Source organism: Erpetoichthys calabaricus, chromosome 2, assembly GCF_900747795.2.
Source record: "Erpetoichthys calabaricus chromosome 2, fErpCal1.3, whole genome shotgun sequence".
Classification (NCBI taxonomy): Eukaryota; Metazoa; Chordata; class Cladistia; order Polypteriformes; family Polypteridae; genus Erpetoichthys; species Erpetoichthys calabaricus.
Window position 1 is genome coordinate 37,522,678 of NC_041395.2, and position 22,382 is coordinate 37,545,059.

General features: G+C 40.2%; 1 protein-coding gene across 1 annotated transcript in view; it reads left to right on the top strand.

Annotated features, from left to right (window-relative positions):
- Positions 1-21,271, top strand: part of si:dkeyp-74b6.2 (cerebellin-1) — an 85,607-nt gene extending 64,336 nt beyond the window's left edge. The window contains exon 4 of the mRNA XM_028793599.2: positions 19,013-21,271. Coding sequence (XP_028649432.1) covers positions 19,013-19,210 — 198 coding nt within the window. The 3' untranslated portion in view covers positions 19,211-21,271. The remainder of the gene's footprint in view (positions 1-19,012) is intronic.
- Positions 21,272-22,382: the final 1,111 nt, after the last annotated feature.

Here is a 22,382-nt window from a genome sequence, read left to right on the forward strand (position 1 = left end):
AGTGCTTCCACCATGCCACTGCAAATGGTGCTTTGTAAATAAAAAATGCAACTATCACTCATTTTCTATCATGTAACAAGATCTTAACAAAGGCTTTGTTGGGTCTTCATAACACTTACAGAGCATCAGTAAAGTGTTTCTTTGTCTCTACTAACTAAACTTCCCTTTGGACTGGTCTGAGGTGGCTCTATTGAGACACATTTCTCTTGATATTACATACTTAGTGCATGACCTCCTTCATATTAACAAGTCATTTTACCATCATGTTAATATGCCACACTGCACAGAAATGAATAACCAACCTACTCATGTTTTATAAGTGCTATGAAGACCAAACTAAGACTTTGGTAAGCTCTTGCTACATAAACGTACATGAGTAATAGATGCATTATGGAACCAAAAATACATAAAGGGACTACAAGTTGTGCTCACTATAAAAATGAATCATAAGAAAAGCACAATCAGAAATTTGAGAAAACCCAAGACACTTGGACGTGATTGGTGAAGCTGACTACAAAAGAGGTGGAGGACATCAACTGAGCAGAAGCATCGGGGTATTTGGGTTTTAAACATGTCCAATGATTTAATGACTACCTTTATTGAAGCAAAGAGCCTCTTTACAGTTTTCTGACTTTCTTTTATCGTTTGCTTTGAAACTGAAATGAGTCCAAATTGAAGAAGTCAAACTAGGCTTTGAAATCCGATCCCGGGTGAATGTCACTCCTTTTTATCGGTTTTTCAGAGTTTTGGAACCTTGCTGTGTCTGTGACTGGTGTAACGCAATCATCACTGCTTCATTATATCTCACCGATATGAGGTGCTCTGATTTGTTGTTCAAATTAGTTTAGATTATAAAATAAATAAGGGAAGTGTTACTGCTGTGAGCTGGTTAACCATCTGCCAGCATCAACTTAGTTCTGGTTTTAAGGTTCACCTTTTTTAATTTTCTTCTCTTTCTCTTTTGTTCATTTTGTTCTGTGAAGCCAAGAGGGTCCTGTTTTTCCCAGATCACAACCTCCTTAACCGTTTATTAAATTGTTCTGGCTCATCCCTTGGTCTGCTAGGCAAAACTAAGACTGCTGGTTGTGGTCACCACGTTCAGTCTTCACTTCTTTCAGTGATAATCTTTCCCCCATGAAATCTGTCAGATGATATGGCAGCTTGAAGGATGTGTATTTATTTTCTCACACATGGCTTTTGCATGTTGCCTTTTTTAACGTATAATAACATAACATGTTCACAACAACTGGCATAACTCAAGTCAGCTCATGCGGGACATAAACAAAAAAGCAGCACACACCAACTGAGCTCTGCTGAGATACAACTGCTTGCACATCTCAAGTGTTTCTGAGTTCAGCGTGTAGTAGTAGGGTGCTGTACCGTGTCAGCCATTAAGGATGTAATGAGAAGTCAAGCAAAATGGCTGACTGAACAGATTAATGCAGATTGATGCAAGCTTTCAAGGCAGCTAAAGCCCCTTCTTTAGATAAGATCTTACCTGATGAAGGAGTGTTATTTGCCTCAGAAGCTTGCATATTGTAATCTGTTCAGTTACCAATAAATGGTGTCATGGAGTCCAGCATCAAATACTTCTGATACTCGAACAAAACAGCAGTGATTTGTTCCTAAGTTAAGTCACGCTCTGAAGATTTTGGATTTCTTGTATAGTGGTCTGGCAGTGATGGACGTGGCAAACAAATATGGAGCCAATAAAAGAAGCATTATTGGAATAAAAAGCCATAAACATGAAATAAGGCTTGCAGTCACGCACGTCAAGTTTACTTTAACAGAACTAAGTGACCTGGTGGCCCCTGAAGAATGAAAAAGCCTGGAATATCTGAAGAGGAGTTGAGAACAGGTGAAATAGAAGAAATAATTAATAATACGACAGCAGAAATAGAGCAACAAGGTGATGAGTGAAATCATCAATCAATTTTCTGAAGTTTTCAAATGATCTTATTGTAGAATATAATTTATCAATGGAGCAGAGTCTCAGAATAACTTCAGTTTAGCTGTGAATGGTGTACTTCAGCCGTACCATTACCTGTTTCAGGATTTCAATATAGTAGCCAATAACTTTATTTTGCATTAAGAAAAAGTTACAAGAGATAAAAATGTTTGATTCAAATGCACCACTTCTGCAACAAAACATCAACATCAGCTCTCGTGAGCCGAGTCACAGCAACTTTGTCATCCAGCTGGATGTCAGGACTTTCCATCATCGATTCTCCCCGGCTCTCTCAGGAGGAACAGTAGCTCATCTATACACGCAACGGCCAGGGTGAGTACAAAACTCTTTTTTTTGTTTTTAATATTTTTCTTTTATAAAGCTGATATACAGATACAGATGGAAAGAATGAACGGGAACAAGCGTAATATAGTTACAGGCAGCACTGTCTAGGTGTACTGTTGCCATTGACCTGCTGTTTACTCTTTAGTCTACGTGTAAGTGAAGGTTTATGCTAGAATGATGTCAGTTAAATGCGATTTTTGACTTCACATCCTGTCATTCCTCCAGTCTCTGTAAAATGTGCTATTTCCCTCTGCTCTTAAAATATAACGTGCCATACATGTTTGGTAAATTGTGCATTGTGATGGCTTCAGTTCATAAAAACAGTGCGCTCAGGGTCTGGATGGTTGTAGGTGTCCTCAGTGACATGAACAAACGACCCTGGGCATTTGATGGGGAGATTGGTTGGACTTGAATTCACAAGCAGGCACACACAGTTAGCACCATTTATAGAATTTTATTAAAGAACGTTATTTTTCCCCAGGGGGATATTTGGCTTTTTACGGAATCTCTTTAAATAAATAAATACATAAATAGGTACAGTAATTATAAGTAAGTCAGTAAATAAATACTCACATGCTATTTGGTCTGAAAACACACTAGAATGATTATAAAGCTGGAAAATTAAAACGAAAGAACACTTCTGGCTTGCCTGTCATGTCACAGTGAGGCATTATGCAGAAGTCTTGCCTATAAAGCCCTGTAGCATTTCCTGACACACTTCTGCTAAATAATTTATTGGCTGAAAGTCATAGATGGAATGTGCAGCATTGTTCATAACGGAACTGAGCTTTGTTTTAATTCCCTACTGTGCTATGACCCCCAGACTGTGTCTCATAACTGTGTCTGTCCTTTTAATTACCGTATATACTCCCAAGTTCTCCCACGGATAAGTTGGGAGTTGATTTTAACATATAATTTCTGGTATTTTCTAATGTCGGTCGTATAAGTTGAATGCAGAAAACTCACGCTATTGGTCCAAGAGATTATGATATGCTAACGCCCACCTGATAGAGTAACCACGGAGCACACGGCCTTTTTTTTCTATGAATTGTGCCTACGTGACTACACAGTAATACCCAAAAAATTCCAAAGCAACGTTTGCACTGATTTGTGTTTTTTGTATCTCACACCCTCATACACCTTTATCGTAAGAGCATCCCTTATCTATGATGGAGCGTTCGATCAGAAGAAAATATGAAGCTGGTTTTAAATTAAACGTCGTTGAAGTAGTGAAAGAAACTGGTAACTGCGCTGCTGCAACAAACTTCGATGCACCTGAGAAGCTGGTGCAAGATTGGAGGAAGCAAGAAGATGTAAAAAAAAAAAATTGAAGTGTCGCATTTTTGAATGGGCGCATAAGTCAGGGTCTGATTTTATAATCGATTTTTCGGGTTTCAAGACTTGACTTATACGTGAGTATATGGTAGTTTGTTGATTCCTGTGGGCTTCTCCTGAAGTGATGTTAAAAGTCCACCACACCACAGCATAGAAAATCACACTGCCCACCACAGAGTTGTAGAAGATATATATAAGATATATACTGCATATATACTATGTATATAAAAATGATTTAGATAGGAATATAAGTAACAAGCTGGTTAAGTTTGCAAATGATACCAAGATAGGTGGATTAGCAGATAATTTGGAATCCGTTATATCAGGGGTAGGCAACGTCGGTCCTGGAGTGCCACAGTATGTGCAGGTTTTTGTTCCAACCCAGTTCCTTAATGAGAACTCAGTTATTGCTGATGAAGCACATATTGCTTAAGTGACATTTTAATGCTTCATTTTAGTGGTCTCGCTTGTTAAGGTTCTCCAACCTTAATTGCTTATTTCAATCTTAAACTGCTGCATTCAGTGTTTCAATTGCTCCTTATTAGCAATAAGATGTAAAAGACAAAGCAGCCAGCAGTTCTCCAGCTAGCTTTTTTCCAATTACATCTGTGTGTGTTCATCATGCACGGTTTGATTTAATAAAACACTTAATAGAAAAATGTGACAGACTGAAAATGATCTGTTTTAGGCTTCAAATCATTTGGATGATATCCTTGGAAAGGAAAAAAATCTACGATATAAAAGCCTTACATTGCACAGACTAACAAGCCATAAAATTAAATAAGGTCTGAGATTGGCAATGATTGGTTTCTAATTAAGCAATTGGGTTGAATGAAAACCTGTAGCCACTGCGGCTCACCAGGACCGACATTGCCTACCCCTGTTTTACATCTTATTGCTAATAAGGAGCAATTAAAACACTGAATGCAGCAGTTTAAGATTGAAATAAGCAATTAAGGTTGGAGAACCTTAACAAGCGAGACCACTAAAATGAAGCATTAAAATGTCACTTAAGCAATATGTGCTTCATCAGCAATAATTGAGTTCTCGTTAAGGAACTGGGTTGGAACAAAAACCTGCAAATACTGTGGCACTCCAGGACCGACGTTGCCTACCCCTGCGTTATATCATTACAGAAGGACTTGGATAGCATACAGGCTTGGGCAGATTTGTGGCAGATGAAATTTAATGTCAGTACATGTAAAGTATTACACATAAGAAGTAAAAATGTAAGGATTGAATACACAATTGAGAGTACACCTTATGAAAAGGATTTAAGAGTCATAGTGGGCTCTCTACTCTCGACTTCCCAACAGTGTTCAGAAGCCATTAAGAAGGCTAACAGAATGTTAGGTTATATAGCACGGTGTGTGGAGTACAAGTCCAAGGAGGTTATGCTCAAGATTTATAACGCACTGGTGAGGCCTCATCTGGAGTACAGTGTGCAGTTTTGGTCTCCAGGCTACAAAAAGGACACTGCAGTGCTAGGAAACGTCCAGAGAAGAGCGACTAGGCTGATTCCAGGACTACAGGGGTGAATTATGAGGATTAAAAGAGCTGAGCCTTTTCAGTTTTAGCAAAAGAAGATAAAGTAGTGACATGACCGAAGTGTTTGAAATTATGAAGGGAATCAGTACAGTGGATCGAGACTGTTATTTTAAAATAAGTTCATCAAGAACACAGGCACACAGTTGGAAACTTATTAAGGGTAAATTTCACACAAACATTAGGAAGTTTTTCTTTACACAAACAACGATAGACACTTGGAATAAGCTACCAAGTAGTGTGGTAGACAGTAAGACTTTAGAGACTTTCAAAACTCGACTTGATGGTTTTTTGGAAGAATTAAGTGGATAGGACTGGCAAGCTTTGTTGGGCTGAATGGCCTGTTCTCGTCTAGATTGTTCTAATATTCTAAAAAGATACGAAGGATGTCACTTCCCATGTTAAAGGAACACGATATCATAAGGATAAAGAGTCTACTCTGCCCTTTCTTATAAAAATCATCTGTGTTCCAAGATCAGTCCCACCTGTCATTGATGTGGACCCCCAAGGACTTGTAGGAGTGGACCACCTCTACATGCACACCTTGAATAGTGACAGGACATAGTGATTTTTTGGTGCAGAGAAAGTCAATTACCATTTCCTTGGGTTTGCTGATGTTTAGTTGTAGACAGTTCTTTTTGCACCAAGAAGCAAATCTCTCCACCTGACTCCTCTCCTCTGTCTCATCCCATTTATTAATACACACCCATAAGTGCAGAAGCTGAGAATTTCTGCAAGTGACATGACCTGGCATGATATTTATAGTCTAAGGTGTATGAGAAAAGAGACATGGCTGGTTCTTGTGATGATAAGATGAGAACTTAATTTCCTTTAAAAATAGATAATAGGTATAAAAGTAAAGTTAAGAAGAACAAATAGAAAAGGAAAGCTTTAGTGACTATAATGTTCCAAGGCTGAAATTGTCAAATAAAACACCAGAAGGTAGATGGTTTACTTCTAATGCGCAGGGTTTTACAAATTTGGGAAAAATATGCCACACTGGGCAAGATGCCACTCTACCTTAGGCTATTTTTCTAGAGAAGATTTGAGGACCCATGTTTGAGGATCAAGGCCTGAGTTTAGCAGCCGAAAAGGAGAGACTGGAAATAGCCTATCTATATATATAATTCACTAAGCCGCCAGCGAGCAAGACACCCATGGAGCACGCAGGACGGAGCCGCGCCCACCAACTCTAAGACCATTGGATACAATGACAACTCGCAGAGCCACGCCCACCAACTCGGATGCAGCAACTCACAAAACACGGCGTCATTCGCGTTCGTCTCTGCTACAGTCCACATGCACCTCTGAGCCACGTTGACTTTTCGGTTACGACGCACGACCGCATCCATCATCGCAAACTGTTTTACACGCTACATACAGTGATTTGCATTCGCGACAAACATGCTTCTTCTTAGATGGTCCTTCAGGAACACTGAAAAAGTTTGTCTACACAATACTCCTTATTCCCCGGCCCACGTCCACCCTCGCTCTCCAGGCAACAAACACCACGAAAGTCGCTTTCATCTCCATGGCACACACACGACAGAGCCCCGTCCACCAACAATTCGCGTGAGGGCAAAAGCATTTGCCATAGAATGTTTCCATTAATCAAGAACGAAAGTTGGAGGTTCAAAGACGATCACATACCGTCGTAGTTTCGACCATAAACGATGCCGACTGCCGATCCGGCGGCGTTATTCCCATGATCCGCCGGGCAACCAAAGTCCTTGGGTTCTGGGGGGAGTATGGTTTCAAAGCTGAAACTTAAAGGAATTGACGGAAGGGCACCACCAGGTGTGGAGCCTTTGGCTTAATTAGACTCAACACGGGAAACCTCACTCGGCCCGGACAAACAGAACAATGAAAAGTCAACGTGGCTCAGAGGTGCATGTAGCAAATGCGAAACCGACTGGGGCGTTGTTTGGAAAATGAATAGTCAATGTGACTCACAAGTGCATGTGGACTGTACACAGACGAAAGCAATTCAAGTGAGGAGTTGGGGGCGGGCACATGAGCAGGCAGTGCGTATTGAACGATGACTAAGAGATGACTGTTCACCCATCTATACATTGTCCTCACTGGGCGTCCTTCCCCTCACACCCCGTTCCACCCTCCGCGCGAGACTGCCGTCCAGCCCTGTCCCTCGCTCTGGGAGGTGGGGGCGTGGCGGCAGCCCTCCAGTTTTCAGTCACGGACAATTGTATGTTGCTCTCTCCAGTGTTCCCTTACAGTCATATCCTCAAACCCACCCCATAAGAAGAAGCATGTCTGTCGCGGATGTGAATCACTGTATGCAGCATGTAAAACAGTTTGTTTGTCGCGGATGCGAATCGCTGTATGCGGCATGTAAAACTGTTTGCGAGGGGTATCCCATGGTCTTACAGTTGGTGGGCGGGTCTGTGTTAGTTGCTCTTGCAAGTGGGCACATGACCAGGCAGTGTGTATGCTTCAAGAGCGAGGGTGGACGCGACAGGACCATCTAAGAATAATCATATCTGTCGCGGATGTGAATCACTGTATGCAGTGTGTAAAACAATTTGTTTGTCGCGGATGTGAATTGCTGTATGCAGCGTGTAAAACAGTTTACGAGTGGTATCCCATGGTCTTAGCAGTGTCTATGCTTCAATGTGAATCGCTGTATCCAGGGTGTAAAACGCTGTATTGTATGTTGCCCTCTCCAGTTCCATCTTTTCATTCACCTACAGTCGTATCCTCAAAACCAACCCCATTTGGACAGCTGTGTCTTTCAGGAAGTGTCCACCCATCAATACATAATTATGCGGCGTATGCAATGCCGTGGGTTGGCTAGTACCATTTAATTCTGGTAACCATGAGATAGGGTCTTACCGGGAGGTCACAGACTATCAGAAACAATGCCCCATGTAAGCCAAGTTGAATATTTGGCATTGAAATACCACCCTCAGTTTTACTCCAAATGAGCATGGAGTCTTTAATAGCATATCTTTTTTCCATTGCAAATAAGATAAAGTCACTGCGGTGGGTTGGCGCCCTGCCCAGGATTGGTTCCGTTCCATGACCCTGTGTTCGGATTCGGCGGGTTGGAAAATGGATGGATGGATGGATGGATAAAATCTACTGAAATTCCACCAATATTTAATGGGATGAGAAAGGGGAAGTTTTGCATTAAAAAAAAATCTTAGGTGGGGAAAAATAGTCATTTTAATAAATTACAGAAACATAAATGACTAACAAATCATTTAGTCTCTCACACTAATTTAGGGTTCTAGTATCTTCCAACAAGGAGAAGATGTCAAAACCAGAATTTTAACTGGGAGGGATGGGTGGAGGGAAGGAACAATGGTTATTAAGGGTATTTAGGAATAGAAGACAAATTACATTCATAGACACACTCATGGGAATTAAATAATTTAAAAATTGGAGGGAGATCTCTAGGACATGTTGGTGCTGTAGAGGATGTTCTTTCATCCAGTTTGTAATATCAGTGAGACTTGCAAAGGTTCCAGCCGATACCGTATGGTCCTCTGCATGGAATGGCAGGCAGAGTTGAGTATCATCAGATAGTACTGATAAGAAAACCATGGGACTGGATGATAAGACTTAACAAAGAGGTGTATCAAAAGAAGATGAAAGGGTCCAGCACTGATCCTTGGGGCACCTCAGTGCTTACCTGGTGCACCATTGACATGGCATGCCAGGACATGCGGTATAATCTTCCCAAGAGGTAGGATTCAAACTGCCTGAGGACGGTCCCAGTGATGCGAAGGTCAGAAAGGGTGGAAAGGTGAACCTGGTGGTTGACCATGTCAAAGGCAGAGGACAGATCTAGCAGGATGAGCACAAATAATATGTTAGACCTGTCATAATGTACCTACAATAATGAGTAGAGTTGTCTCTTCTTACATCTTGGTTGATTAGGATCAAGCAGCCTATTGTTTAGAAGAAAGGAAGACACTTGGTTAGAGACAGCATGTTCCAGTGTTTTGGTTAGAAAGGAGAAAAAAGGTACTGCTCTGTAATAAAGTAATATACCTACTTGAGATGTACGAAAATGGGCTTCTTGAGTCATAAGCATCTTTTTTGAATAATGCAGAAAAAGTGTTTGTGCTGAGTGAAGTGTTGACGATGTGTTTAATTGCACAAATGACTGAAGGAGAGATAGCCTGGAGGAGATCTGAGGGGATGGGTGTGGTATAGCGGGTCCGCGGCTTCAAAAAAAAAAGGTGGCCAGATTTTAAATCCATAGAGCCGTGTCGCTCTCCGCGGGCATGATTGCACAACCATGGGGAGTTAATTGAAGTAGTTGGAGTGAGTCACACCTGCACATGTGGGTGCGGTCGTTCGCAATTGCTTCATTGGCTTCCTGCGGCATGTGCTTAAGGCGCTGCGCCCACAGAGATGATGGTGTATATATACGGGTCGGCACCAGGAAAGGGGGAATGGATCGTGATCAAAGAAAAGGACAAAGACAGAGAGAAAAGGAGGCTAAAGGACAGGATAAGCAGTCTTGGAACATATGATCTGGCCACCTGGAGGGAGGAGACAGCACGAGCTGGGGCCCCGCTAAGGAACGTTTGTCTGTAGCGCTCTAGGGGCTAGTCCACCCCACTGAATGTTCGGATGGAGTGGGGTGAGCAAGGCAGGTGTCTGCCCAATGGATATGAGGAGCGACTACATGAGCGCGAAGGAAAAAGGGAGGAGAGCCAACCTCGGACGATCTGGCCGTGATGCCTGGAGGCAGACAAGACGAAGGTCGGCCGAAAGGAGCTTGTTGCTGTTGGGTCTCCGCTGGCTGCGGGAGCAATGGGTGAGCCGGGGAGAATGAGAGATGGAAGTGTGCTGAGATCGTGATGAGAGAGACTGCATTTTAACTTCTGATTTTAACCTCGGATTTTAACAGATTTATTTATTGTTTTTATCTCAACATTTCACTGTTCTTATGGATTTATTTATTGGAACTGTGGAGCACTGCACTTTCTGTTTGGACACAACTGTTTGTTTTAATAAAAGCACCTTGGCACTGATTGCACTATCCCCAGGCTTCATTTGAGAATTGTCCTCATTTGTCAGCTCATCTCGGTGACATTACCGACGGTGTCGGGAGCATGGAGCGAACCTGCATCGTCACAATGGGTTCAAGTGGAGAGGTAGTGGGCTGACTTAGAGTGGTGGTTGTAAATATCAGTGGTGGGAATTGAAGAGGAAGAGGAGAAAGTTGTGGTGTGTTCAGCAGGGAGTAGACTGGCCAGAAGGAGTGATGGGAATTGACCACTGTTGACAACCATTTTCTCCTGAAAAAACTTTGCAAAGTCATCAACAATCAAGGAGGTTCAGTCTCATACTAATGAAACTTGCCCCCAGCTCCATGACGTCCATGAATTGTCATATAATTTTCTGAATCTTCTGTTCGGGCCTTTCTGTTTGTTCTGAGCCAAAGCATAAGTCAGATGGGACGGAGATGGGTCAAAGTATAACATGTGCAGAAGCTCTCTGTACTCTTTGTTCTCCTATGACTGTGAGGTCAGACACAGCTTCAACACCTTCATTAAATTTGTTGACGACAACAGCATCATAGGCCTGATCACCAAAACTGTTAAGATGGCTTTCAGAGAGGATTTCTGTCTGACACAGTTGTACAAGGACAGTTTCGTCTTTCATGTCAGCAAAACCAAGAAGTTGGTCATAGACTACAGAAGGAATGTACAGCTTCCATCGACACTGCAGGTATTGCCGTTGAGAGGGTGAGCAGCTTTACATTTCTTGAAATGTCTATCACTAAAGAACTGAAACGGGTGCAGCTCTCATTTCAACTCCTGTCTAGAAGGCTCACCAGTGTCTCTACTTCTTCAGAGGCCTGAGGGCAGCTTGGATTTCTCCATCTGTTCTCAGGAACCTCACCAGGTGCATATTTGGGTACATCCCCACAGGCTGCATCACATCCTGGTATGGCACCTGCTCGGCTCAAGAGTGTAAAACACTGCAGAAGGTGATGAAGGTGGCACAGAACATTACCAGCACTGAGCTGCATTCTGTTAATGGCATATTCAATATTAGAAAAACAGCCAGTTTAAATAAAGCCCTTAGCCATCCTGCACAGTCGCTTTTATCAATACTTCCTTCTGACAAAGGGTGCAGGACCAGATTCAGGGGCAGCTTCTCTTCATAGGTTATAAGGTTGCTGAACAGTCAATCAAAAGAACATTTAAAAACATACAGTTCAGTGCCCACAGTAATATTTGGGACAAGGACACACCTCTCCTTGACTTATCCCTCAAGCTCAACAGTGTAAAATTAGAAATCAGACAAATCAGATGTGATTTAAGTGCACATTGCAGACTTTCATTTAATGGGATTTGCATACATTTCAGTCACACCAGATAGAAATGATAACACTTTTTATATATGCTTCCCCATTTGAGGGCACCAGAATGTTTGGGACAGTTGGTGTCACAGGTGTTTGTGATTGCTCAAGTGTGTTTCATTGCTTCTTGAGATACCTCAGCTTGATTCTACCCTATGGAGTCTGTAGTTACCAATGTTCAATATGAGGGCAAGTGCTGTGCCAAAGAAAGTCAAAGAAGCCATCATGAGGCTGAAAAAGAAGAATAAAACATTAGAGACATCAGTAAAGCCTTAGAATTATCTAAATCAGCTGCCTGAAATATTATTTAGAAGAAAAAACAAACTTGTGAGCTCAGTAATCTCAAAGAGACTGGTAGGCCAAGGATGATCTCTACTGCCAATGACAGAAGAATCCTCACTATGGTAAAGAAAAAACTCTAACGCCTGTCCAACAGATTAGACACAGTCTTCAGGAGGCAGGCTTGGATGTGTCAGAAGCGACTATCAGCAGAAGACTTCATGAACAGAAACACAGAGGCCACACTGCAAGATGCAAACCACTAGTTAGCCACAAAAACAGGATGGCCACATTACAGTTTGGAAAAAAAGGACTTAAATGAGCCTGCAGAATTCTGGAAAGAGGGTCTTGTGGACGAATGAAACAAAGATGAACCTGCAACAGAGTGATGGCAAGAGCAAAGTGTGGAGATGAAAAGGAACTGCCCAAGATCCAGAGCATACCACCTCATCTGTTAAACATGGTGGTCTGGGTGTTATGTCTTGGGCATGTATGGCTGCCACAGCTACCGACACACTTCTCTTTATTCACGATGGAGCTGCTGATGGCAGTCACACAATGAATTCTGAGGTGTAGAGAAACAGCTTATGTCCTCAGGTTCTTGTAAATGCCTCCAAACTCATTGAATGGCAATTCGTCCTACAACCACATAATGATCCCAGACATAATTCTTGAATGGCCAAGCCAGTCATCTGATTTAAATCCAAATAGACATACCTTCTATATACTGAAGAGAAAACGTAAGGGGACAAGTCTCCAAAACAAGTAGGAGCTAAAGATGGCTGCATTAGAGGCTTGGCGGAGCATCACCAGAGAAGACACTCAGCACCCGGTGATTTCTATGAATCACAGACTTCAAGCAGTCATTGCATGCAAGAGGTATGTGACAAAGTAATAAATATGACTGCTTTAATAGACTTGCCATTGCTGTGTCCCAAACATTATGCTGCTCTGAACCATAATGGGAGGGGGGAGGGGATGGGGGGGGGGGGGGGACTGTGTAGAAGAAAATGTTTGCAAATCCCCTTTAATGAAAGTCTGCAATGTGCACTTTAATCACATCTGAATAGTTTGATTTGTAAGTTTAAACTGTAGAGCAGAGGAGTAAATCAAGGAAAAAATGGCTCTTTGTCCCAAACAGTTTTCAAAGTACAGGTGGATCTCAAACTCTGCTTCTTTTCTTCTTCTTCTTCTTCTTTCGGCTGCTCCCGTTAGGGGTTGCCACAGCGGATCATCTTCTTCCATATGTTTCTGTCCTCTGCATCTTGCTCTGTTACACTCATCACCTGCATGTCCTCTCTCACCACATCCATAAACCTTCTCTTAGGCCATCCTCTTTTCCTCTTGCCTGGCAGCTCTATCCTTAGCATCCTTCTCCCAATATACCCAGCATCTCTTCTCAGCACATGTCCAAACCAACGCAATTTCGCCTCTCTGACTTTGTCTCCCAACCGTCCAAGGGTAAAACTTGGCACAGAAGATAAGATAAACTCTGCTTCTTTTACTGCCCTGAAATAATTTTTTGTGTGGCCTGTAAGATTTTTTTTCTGAATATTTGCATAATGATCATACAAAATCTATTTAAGATATTAATAGAATATTATTATATGACAGTCAAATCTACATACCTCTTTTACTTCTGTTCAAAGTCCTCATCAGAATCAATCTTTGTTTGCCACTGTTCTAGAAGTTCTGTTGTATTTAAGCTCTCTTTCAGCCATCGTTCATATCTGGACCACAAAGTGTATTACTCCAATGTGCGCTGCTATCTCTTTGATTGTCACTTGTCAGTTGTCTCATCGATCCTTTTATGTGGCTATCTTAGTAGAGCTAGTCCATGATGTCTGTGTTCCTGTCTTTAAAAGTGCCTTTACCTGTCATCTCCATAAGCATCCTGAGCTTGCGTGTGAATACGAGCACCTTGTCAGACATTTTCTCACACTGAATTGTGAACACATAAATGAGGCAGGTGACACCTTTGTCATTCATGTGTGAAATAATTGCGATACTGTGCATTTCAGTGGTGTCAGGCATATGCTCGTTACTTTTCTTGATAATCCTTGTTCTTCCATACAGTACCCGTCTAGATTTTGGACACCCCCAGAATGTTTCATGTTTTTGATAGGAATTGTTTTTTTTTTTTTTGTATAAAGATACCATTAAATTGATTAATGTTTTGATTGGTTTTTTTTAATGTTTCTAATGGCTATTACTACTGGAAGTGATTCTGGGATGCAGGCCTAAGAGGCAGTCATAACTGGAATAAGCAAATAAAAAGAAAAAGTTAAAATGGGCACAATGGTCCAAATATTGGACACAGCATGACTGGGAAAGTCTAATGTGGTCAACATGCTGTTGCAGGTGACACTGGCATTTGGTGTCTACTTAGGGAAGGAGTCATCTGAGAACTTAACACTCTCATGTCCTTATCCTCTTGTGCAGTTGCACATCTGAGCCTTTGTCTTCTTTTTCTACCCTGGTTAGATCCAATTTGCCTTCTTCTCTCAAGACAGTAAGTGACACCATTGTATGAAATCTTCAGCTTGGCAATCTGTCACACGGAATAGCCTTAATTCTGAAAAAAAACCAATAGACTGATGTGCTTTTTGAGAATATTGTTTCACTAGCCATGTGCGTCCACCTACGTTGCGTGTGTTAAAGTTGTCTGTGAAGGGCTCCCTGTTTAAACGCGGCTGCCAGTCGTGAACTGGGCCCTTCGTCGCACAGCATTATGATTTTTTATAAGGGAAACAAAATTACAAAAGAAAACCCTTGGACATTGATTCGATAGGAATGGCCTACTCGGAATCACTGTCCGAATAGTAATTATGTGGTGGTGGAGGAGCATTTCTGCTTCTCTCCGTTCACAGTCCGTCTCGTTTTCATGACGCCGTCGTTTCCTCTCACGATCTCTTCTCAACCTTTCTCCCATCTCGCAGGTTGCTTTGTGGCAATCCAAAGAGTAAGGAAGAACCAATGCTTCTTTCTTGAACTCCAAACGCAGACTGATGGAAAATCACAGAAGTGTGCCCGACTTATATACTCTGACTGCCGACTCCAAGAAGTGGGTGAACATTCGATTTGGACGAAGTGATGCCAACGACGGTCGATAGAAACACAAAAAACCACAGTCTCGACAACGAAGCAGGTGTCGACGCCAGATCTAAACACAAAGCACGGTGTCGACGCCAGATCTAAACACAAAGCACGGTGTCGACGCCAGATCTAAACACAAAGAGTGCTATCGACAGTGTTTGTAAACAAAAGTAACAACCAAGGTGTTGTGTATTCAGCCAGTACAAACAGCACATAGTCTCCTTTAGTTCAATCCTCTTTAATCACCACACTCCAACCTCATCCAACGATCCTCCCCCTCACTTCCTCTCCTCCTCCATCACTACTGCCCTCTACTGAACACAGCAGGAACACCACACAAGGCAGTGAATTTGCGGACAAACAAAGATCAAGATCCAAATTAAGATTATATATAAAGATTCTGTCTACTTTTGAACTCAGAGTTGAACTTTAGGAATGCCAGTACCTTGCAACTGTCACAAAATACTCCAGACAATCACAAAGGTTTGGGGCAGCTACCCGTATAATATGATCCTGGCTGCAAAAGGTTTATAAAGAGTGAATTGTTTAGAAGAATGAGTCCAAAACAGAAGTGAATATGCAGAGGTAAGATAGCAGTTTTAATGGCTAGCAGAGGAAATGATGTCATCTATGCCGGAACTGGAAGTGTTGTCTTCGGGGACCGGAAGTGACGTCATCAGACGCGCCAAGACTGGAAGTGACGTCATCAAAGGCGCAGAAAAAACAGAAGTGACATCATCAGAGGTGCTGGAACCTGGCGGGATTTCCCAGGAATGGTCTGCAAGGAACTGAGAGAGGCAGTCAGCACCCTCCGCCACCCCCTGGTCTGATGTAGTATTATGGTTACTCAAGCCCTTTAGCTGTCTCCTAATCGCATGTATGTGACACAACATAAGTGAACAGAATAACAAGTTTCAGCAGTGCTAATGCAATTACAAAGGTTTCTCTAATAACCGATTCATATTTATTCATGACTAGTTAAGGATAAGCTAAGGAAGACACTGAAGGAGTGGCTACTGGAAATGGGGCTTTGCGGTCAATTTATAAATTTTAAAATCTGTCATTTCAAGCAGTATTAGCCATTTGCAACACTTTCAGAGCAATAATGAAATTGTATCTTGGTAAAATGATTATTTTCAATGAAAAGCTTGAATATTTCTGGCCATCTTTTTGGATGGCCTATTTTGGCAAACATTCTTTGACTCACATTTAGACCCTGAGGAAGACGTTGAAGAAGGTGGCTGCGAAAATACATAGGTTTTGCACCCTGTGCCTTCTCCTTTTTCCCTTGGATACACTGTTAAATGCAAGAAGAGCCTTGAGCATGAGGAAGGCGCTTTAAAAATATAATGTATTATTATTATTATTAGATAGATAGATAGATAGATAGATAGATAGATAGATAGATAGATAGATAGATAGATAGATAGATAGATAGATAGATAGATAGATAGATAGATAGATAGATAGATAGATAGATACTTTATTAATCCCAAGGGGAAATTCACATACTTCAGCAGCAGCATACTGATATTATTATAAATAGCTGAGGTAAATATATATTGTTGTCCTCAAAAGATTTTTCTATTTCTGTTATACCCTTCTTCTTACTCCTTTATTTTGTTTTCAATTATTGTATTATCCGTTGTCTTGTAATAAACAAAAAATCTTATTATTTTTGTATTGGATTCCCAGTTTTGAATTTTTATGTATGACATTATTCTGCTTATACGTATGTAAGTACACAACCAATGCAATTGTAGATTTTAAGAAAATTGATAAAATATCCCAACATTTAATATCATTTATAGCCCATTTATAGCCCAACAAGATAATGTGTGTAATTGTTAACCCTGCTGGCCATTAACCTTCTCCCCATAATTAATATTTTCAACAAATGTATTTTATATTGTTTGTGTCTGCTCTTGTGATGGCTTAGTATTGTGGAGTTGAGCAGAGCCTCAGTGGTTTGGGTAGGGTCAGGCTTAGGGTTAGTAATGCTTATTTACAGGCCATGTGGAACTAACTTCACAGATATAATACAGCAATTAAAGAGTTTTTAAGCACTAACAGTACTGGTACAGTATGTGTCTTAATTTGACTGAAATATTATGCATTGACACCTTGGGCATGTTATATGAGTTGTTATATGTGTGAGTGTGTTGGTGTACATGTGTATATGCACAATACTCAGGAGTATTACGTGTTTGATTTATCCACACTCTTTAATTATGTTTTTGTACAGGCCTGATTTCAGTCATTCTGGTTTATCAGGGTTACAAAAGATTTATACTTAAAACCATTTAAAAAGGCTTTGATTTGATGATGGGCATATGTCCAAATATAAAAGTGAGAAAGATTGCAAAGGAACATAGAAATAAAAAATCATTTTGTTTTCTGCTCTGATATCTGAATTAAGCCTGTACCTGTCGTTAATTTATGTAATTTAAGCAACTGATAAGGCTTTCATAGAAATTTCAATTAATATTTTAAAGACTCCTTCCTTAATGGAATACTCCACCCTAAAATTATTTTTTTAAGTAGTACTTATCCCATGTAGTTTGTAGTGATCACCAAGAGAAATTTTTAAGTTCATGTTTTCATCCACAGTGGAAGTAAAAAAATCTTACCAATGACATGCATGAAAAACAAAATCTCACTTTACTCATGTTATATAATCCACATGTCTAGTCATCCATTTATATGTTCTCAGTGCCCCAAACACATTTATTTTTACTAAAAAAATATGTGAAAGAATGAGTCTCAACACACAAAAATGTTTGGGGCAGCCACCCTTAAATTGTCCCTGGCTGCAAAAGGGTTTTGGAATAAGCATAGATGTACTCTGTTTGAGTTCCAAGACTGAACTGATTTAATAGTAGAAAAGATAGTGGATTTAAAGACCAAAACCGGATGTGATGTCATCTGAGGCCAGAACCGGAAGTGACGCCATTCTGGGCACTGGAACAGGAAGTTGCTATTACATCAGGTAGGTTTTCCCATATCTGGCCTGCAGAGACAACAGAAGTAAGTTTAGTGCACCAAGCCACCCCCTGGCCTGGCGGATAATTACCTCCACTTCGTCCATTCAGCTTTCTCCTAACCACATGTGTGTGACAATTCTTAAATAAGCAACTTCTGTAAAATACCCTTGTAAGCAAAAATTGAACACACTCAGATACGAACGAGACCTTCTATCTGTCATTACATTTATATTTAAATTCTTATTCACAACTGGAGTGCCTCAGGATTATTTAGCGTTAGTCTGTGAAACTGAACGGGTGAATTGACCTTCTGCTTGTTGAAGCCCATCAGATATACACAAATCCAAGGCATATTCTCTTTCTGTTGTTTTCACTGGCTTCTCTTTAACTTGTAATTTGCAATTGTGCTCATCTCTCAACTCATACTGCAGTGTTGATATGTCATGAAGCACAATGTTAGCCAATCAGTAAACTGCTACTGGACTGGACTCCTGACCAATGAACACCTTCAACTGAAATGCTTGGCCATGTCTGAGTGTGTTCCTTTTTTTTAACAAGACAATTTTTATGAAGTGGTTTATTTTACAATATTTTAGAAAGAGTTTGGAATGTGGCGAGCATATGCCTGGAAGAATAGACATGTGGGTTTCATTCTTTTATGTCATATTGTTTGCTATTGTCCATTGTGGCTCACAAAAGACATCAGTTATATCAGGAATATTGTTATCTCTATTCTGCATGAAAGCATGAGTAGAAATTTTTCTTGGCCATCAGTACAAACAACACGGGTTAGGTAACATATAAAAATATAATTTTTGTATATGGTATTCCTTTAATAAAGAAGGTAGAGAAACATCTATCTATCTATCTATCTATCTATCTATCTATCTATCTATCTATCTATCTATCTATCTATCTATCTATCTATCTATCTATCTATCTATCTATCTATCTATCTTTTAGGAATACTTAGCTAAAATTTTTACCCCATTATTGTTTGTTTTCAAGCAAGTAATGTTGAAAATGTTGAGAAACAATTTGAGTGGAAACCACATTTGTAAATCTACGGGTTCACACTGGAGTTTCCCCCTATTGATTTTGCTTTGTGATTAAAGGTTGCCCTTTTCCATTCCACAGGTGAGCCTGGTGCTTAATGGTTGGCCCGTGATCTCAGCCTTTGCCGGGGATCAGGATGTGACAAGAGAGGCTGCAACAAACGCAGGGCTGATCATGATGGAGAAGGGAGACAAGGCTTATCTCAAGCTAGAAAGAGGCAACCTCATGGGAGGATGGAAGTTTTCCACATTCTCGGGTTTCCTTGTCTTCCCTCTTTAAAGAATCCAGAAGAGTACACCTCCAGTCTGAAAGCTGACCACAGTGCCATGTTGCAACCCTTATAAAAAAAATAAAGAAAGAACAGATGTCCATTATAAGACAGCTACTCTCTCTGCAAAGGAGAGCAAATCTTATTTATTTTAAAGGCAGTATTGTATGTGTTATGAGCTTCATGTCAAAGTATGGAAGGCTGTCGTCGCTTACCCCAAAATATGGCAGTCAAGTTAAAGAAAGTTTTAACTTGAGGGCTGAATGTTCCAGTATTTAACATGCCCACTAGCAGACCATTCTTCAGTGGAGTCTTCTTGCTTTTTTTCTTTTTTCTCTAAATGAAGCTCATATCCATAAGTTTTGCTTGTAACTCACCAGTCCTGAATTATCAACCCAGGTGTATGGACAGTTGACTCCTTTTATTAGGCAAAAAAATATCTTTATGATCATTTATCTTAAATTATTTCCCTGCATTCTTTTTATTGTGCCTTAATGTACCCATGCATTTCACACAACATTGGAAGAAGTAAAGGGAGAGAAGACTGAGCACAAATATGGAAAAATTTCAAAGTAAAAAGTAAATTAATCAATTTTTCATCAACAGAGTAAGTTAGATCTATCTATCTATCTATCTATCTATCTATCTATCTATCTATCTATCTATCTATCTATCTATCTATCTATCAAATACAAATAAATGAATAAATTACACATAAATGGTTATTTATTGTTACTGAGAAAGCCAATATGCTAGATAGACATGGAACATGAGATCTGAATTGAGCGGCCTAGTGTCACTCATGATGTGTCTCTGCTCTCCCGCTCAAACTTAAGACTGCAATCCTTTGCTTCCCTTGTGTATCTTTTGCCCTCATTGTCAGTCAGGTTATCAACAAATGGTCACCCACCCATCTGTCAGGTTTAAAATGAACACATCACAGACATCTCGCTGGTATCCTTCACATATACCACTTATTCAAATGTGTGGGTACTGCTGGCACCAAAGGCCCTGTAATGTCCATGAATTGACATGTTTCTGTTGACACATTTGTGTCTTGTTGAATCAAGTATTGGATTCTTTTCATACAGGCTGGTGCATCTGGTGAACATTTGAATTGTTTTATGTATATTTAGTGCTTAACTGTAAGTAAAATGTAATCTTCTAAATCACAAGCTTCTCATATTTCATGTGATTTATAGATGTGTCTTTCATTGCTCCATTGTTGACTATATGCACAATGCATGATTTGTTAATCTTCTGAAGGGGTGCCTGCCACACGGGTATATGATGGGACATCTGCTCAGGACCGAAAGCAGAAAGGTGAGCTCTTTCTAACACTAATAACAAGCCTACTACTTAAAGTGTACATTGTAGGGGCATAGCCAGGAATTCATTTCAGGGGAGAATGAGAAAGTACAGGAATCATAATAATTCTTTCTTTGATCAATCAGCTGAAATTGTCATAAAATGCATTTTCAACCCTTGCCACCTCCCAACCTATACTACATTGACATGAATGCCAGTGGTAAAATCAAAAAAGGAAAATGTTAATTGCTTTATTTCAAATGAATTGAGAAAAGAACAGTAATGTTTTGTCATTCTGTTAAATGCTGTTTCCATGTTTACTCCAACTTTGTATAAAATCTGAATTACTGTATCTTTTAGGTTACATCTGTTCAAATCTATGGATTGCTTTCTAAGGCATCCACTCTGTTGCAAGTTTCCAGCGATACTCATCAATGTACATTTATCAGCAGAATCTTATGTAACATTCATTTAAATTTGAACATAAAATTTCTTTCATTGAAAGGCACAGGAAATTTGTCCAGTTATTAGGTTTTAATTTCTAAAAAATGATTAGCATCTTTGCTTCTCATAAAAGCAAAAAAGTTTTTCATGAATTCTGTGCAATAATGAATAATCTGTACAACAAATGTATACATTGATGGTAAACTTTCCCGTGTCTAAATATGAAATTTATACACCTTTAAAGCCATATAATGTTTATTTTAGTTCTGCCACCAGGATTGGGTAATCAAAGTGAAATAAAATAAATAAAGTAAATAGAATTGTAGTGTGATCTGTCTCAGTTATCAAAGACTACCAATAATTACAGAGCCTCAGGATATCAGTAAGAAATACAAATGTCAAATATCAGAGATACTCAGACATCCACAGGATTGGACTGTAAAATGTGAAACCTTCATCTCACTGGATTATGAGACTAAGAAAGCGTGGAGGCACTAGGAGATGAGAGGTACTGGTTTAGAGGAGTTTGAATGTATGCTGCCTAAAAGAAAATTGTAATGTGAAATATCAACAAATTGTAAGGTATTCATGTTGAAACTGATAGTAAGTCCTCTGTCACAGCAGGCTGGAAAACAAAATTTAAAAAACTTAAGTAAGAGCCTGGTGACAATCGCTTTGCCTAAGGAAAGTTGCTTGGTGTACCCGTAAACTCTTGCTTTCTTATAATATAATATAATATAATATAATATAATATAATATAATATAATATAATATAATATAATATAATATAATATAATATAATATAATATAATATAATATAATATAGGGCGGCACGGTGGAGCAGTGGGTAGCGCTGCTGCCTTGCAGTTAGGAGACCCAGGTTCACTTCCCGGGTCCTCCCTGCGTGGAGTTTGCATGTTCTTCCCGTGTCTGCGTGGGTTTCCTCCGGGAGCTCCGGTTTCCTCCCACAGTCCAAAGACATGCAGGTTAGGTGCATTGGCGATTCTAAATTGTGCTTAGTGTTTGGGTGGGTGTGTGTGTGCCCTGCCGTGGACTGGCGCCCTGCCCGGGGTTTGTTTCCTGCCTTGCGCCCTGTGTTGGCTGGGATTGGCTCCAGCAGACCCCCATGACCCTGTGGTTGGGATGTAGTGGGTTGGATAATGGATGGATAATATAATATAATATTAACATTGCTGTCCCACAGTTCCTGATTCCTGAACAGTGGATAATGTTTCAAATTCTATACATCTCCATCTTCAAAGTTTTAAAAATGCCATATGGTGGAGTGGTGGCTCTGAGGCTAGGGATCTGCAATTGCTGAGTGCTTTGAGTAGTGAGAAAAAGCGCTACATGAATGTAAAGAATTATTATTAATTGGCTACTCTAAACTGGCCCCATATAAGCAAGAATGTGCCCAGTGATTGGCTGGTA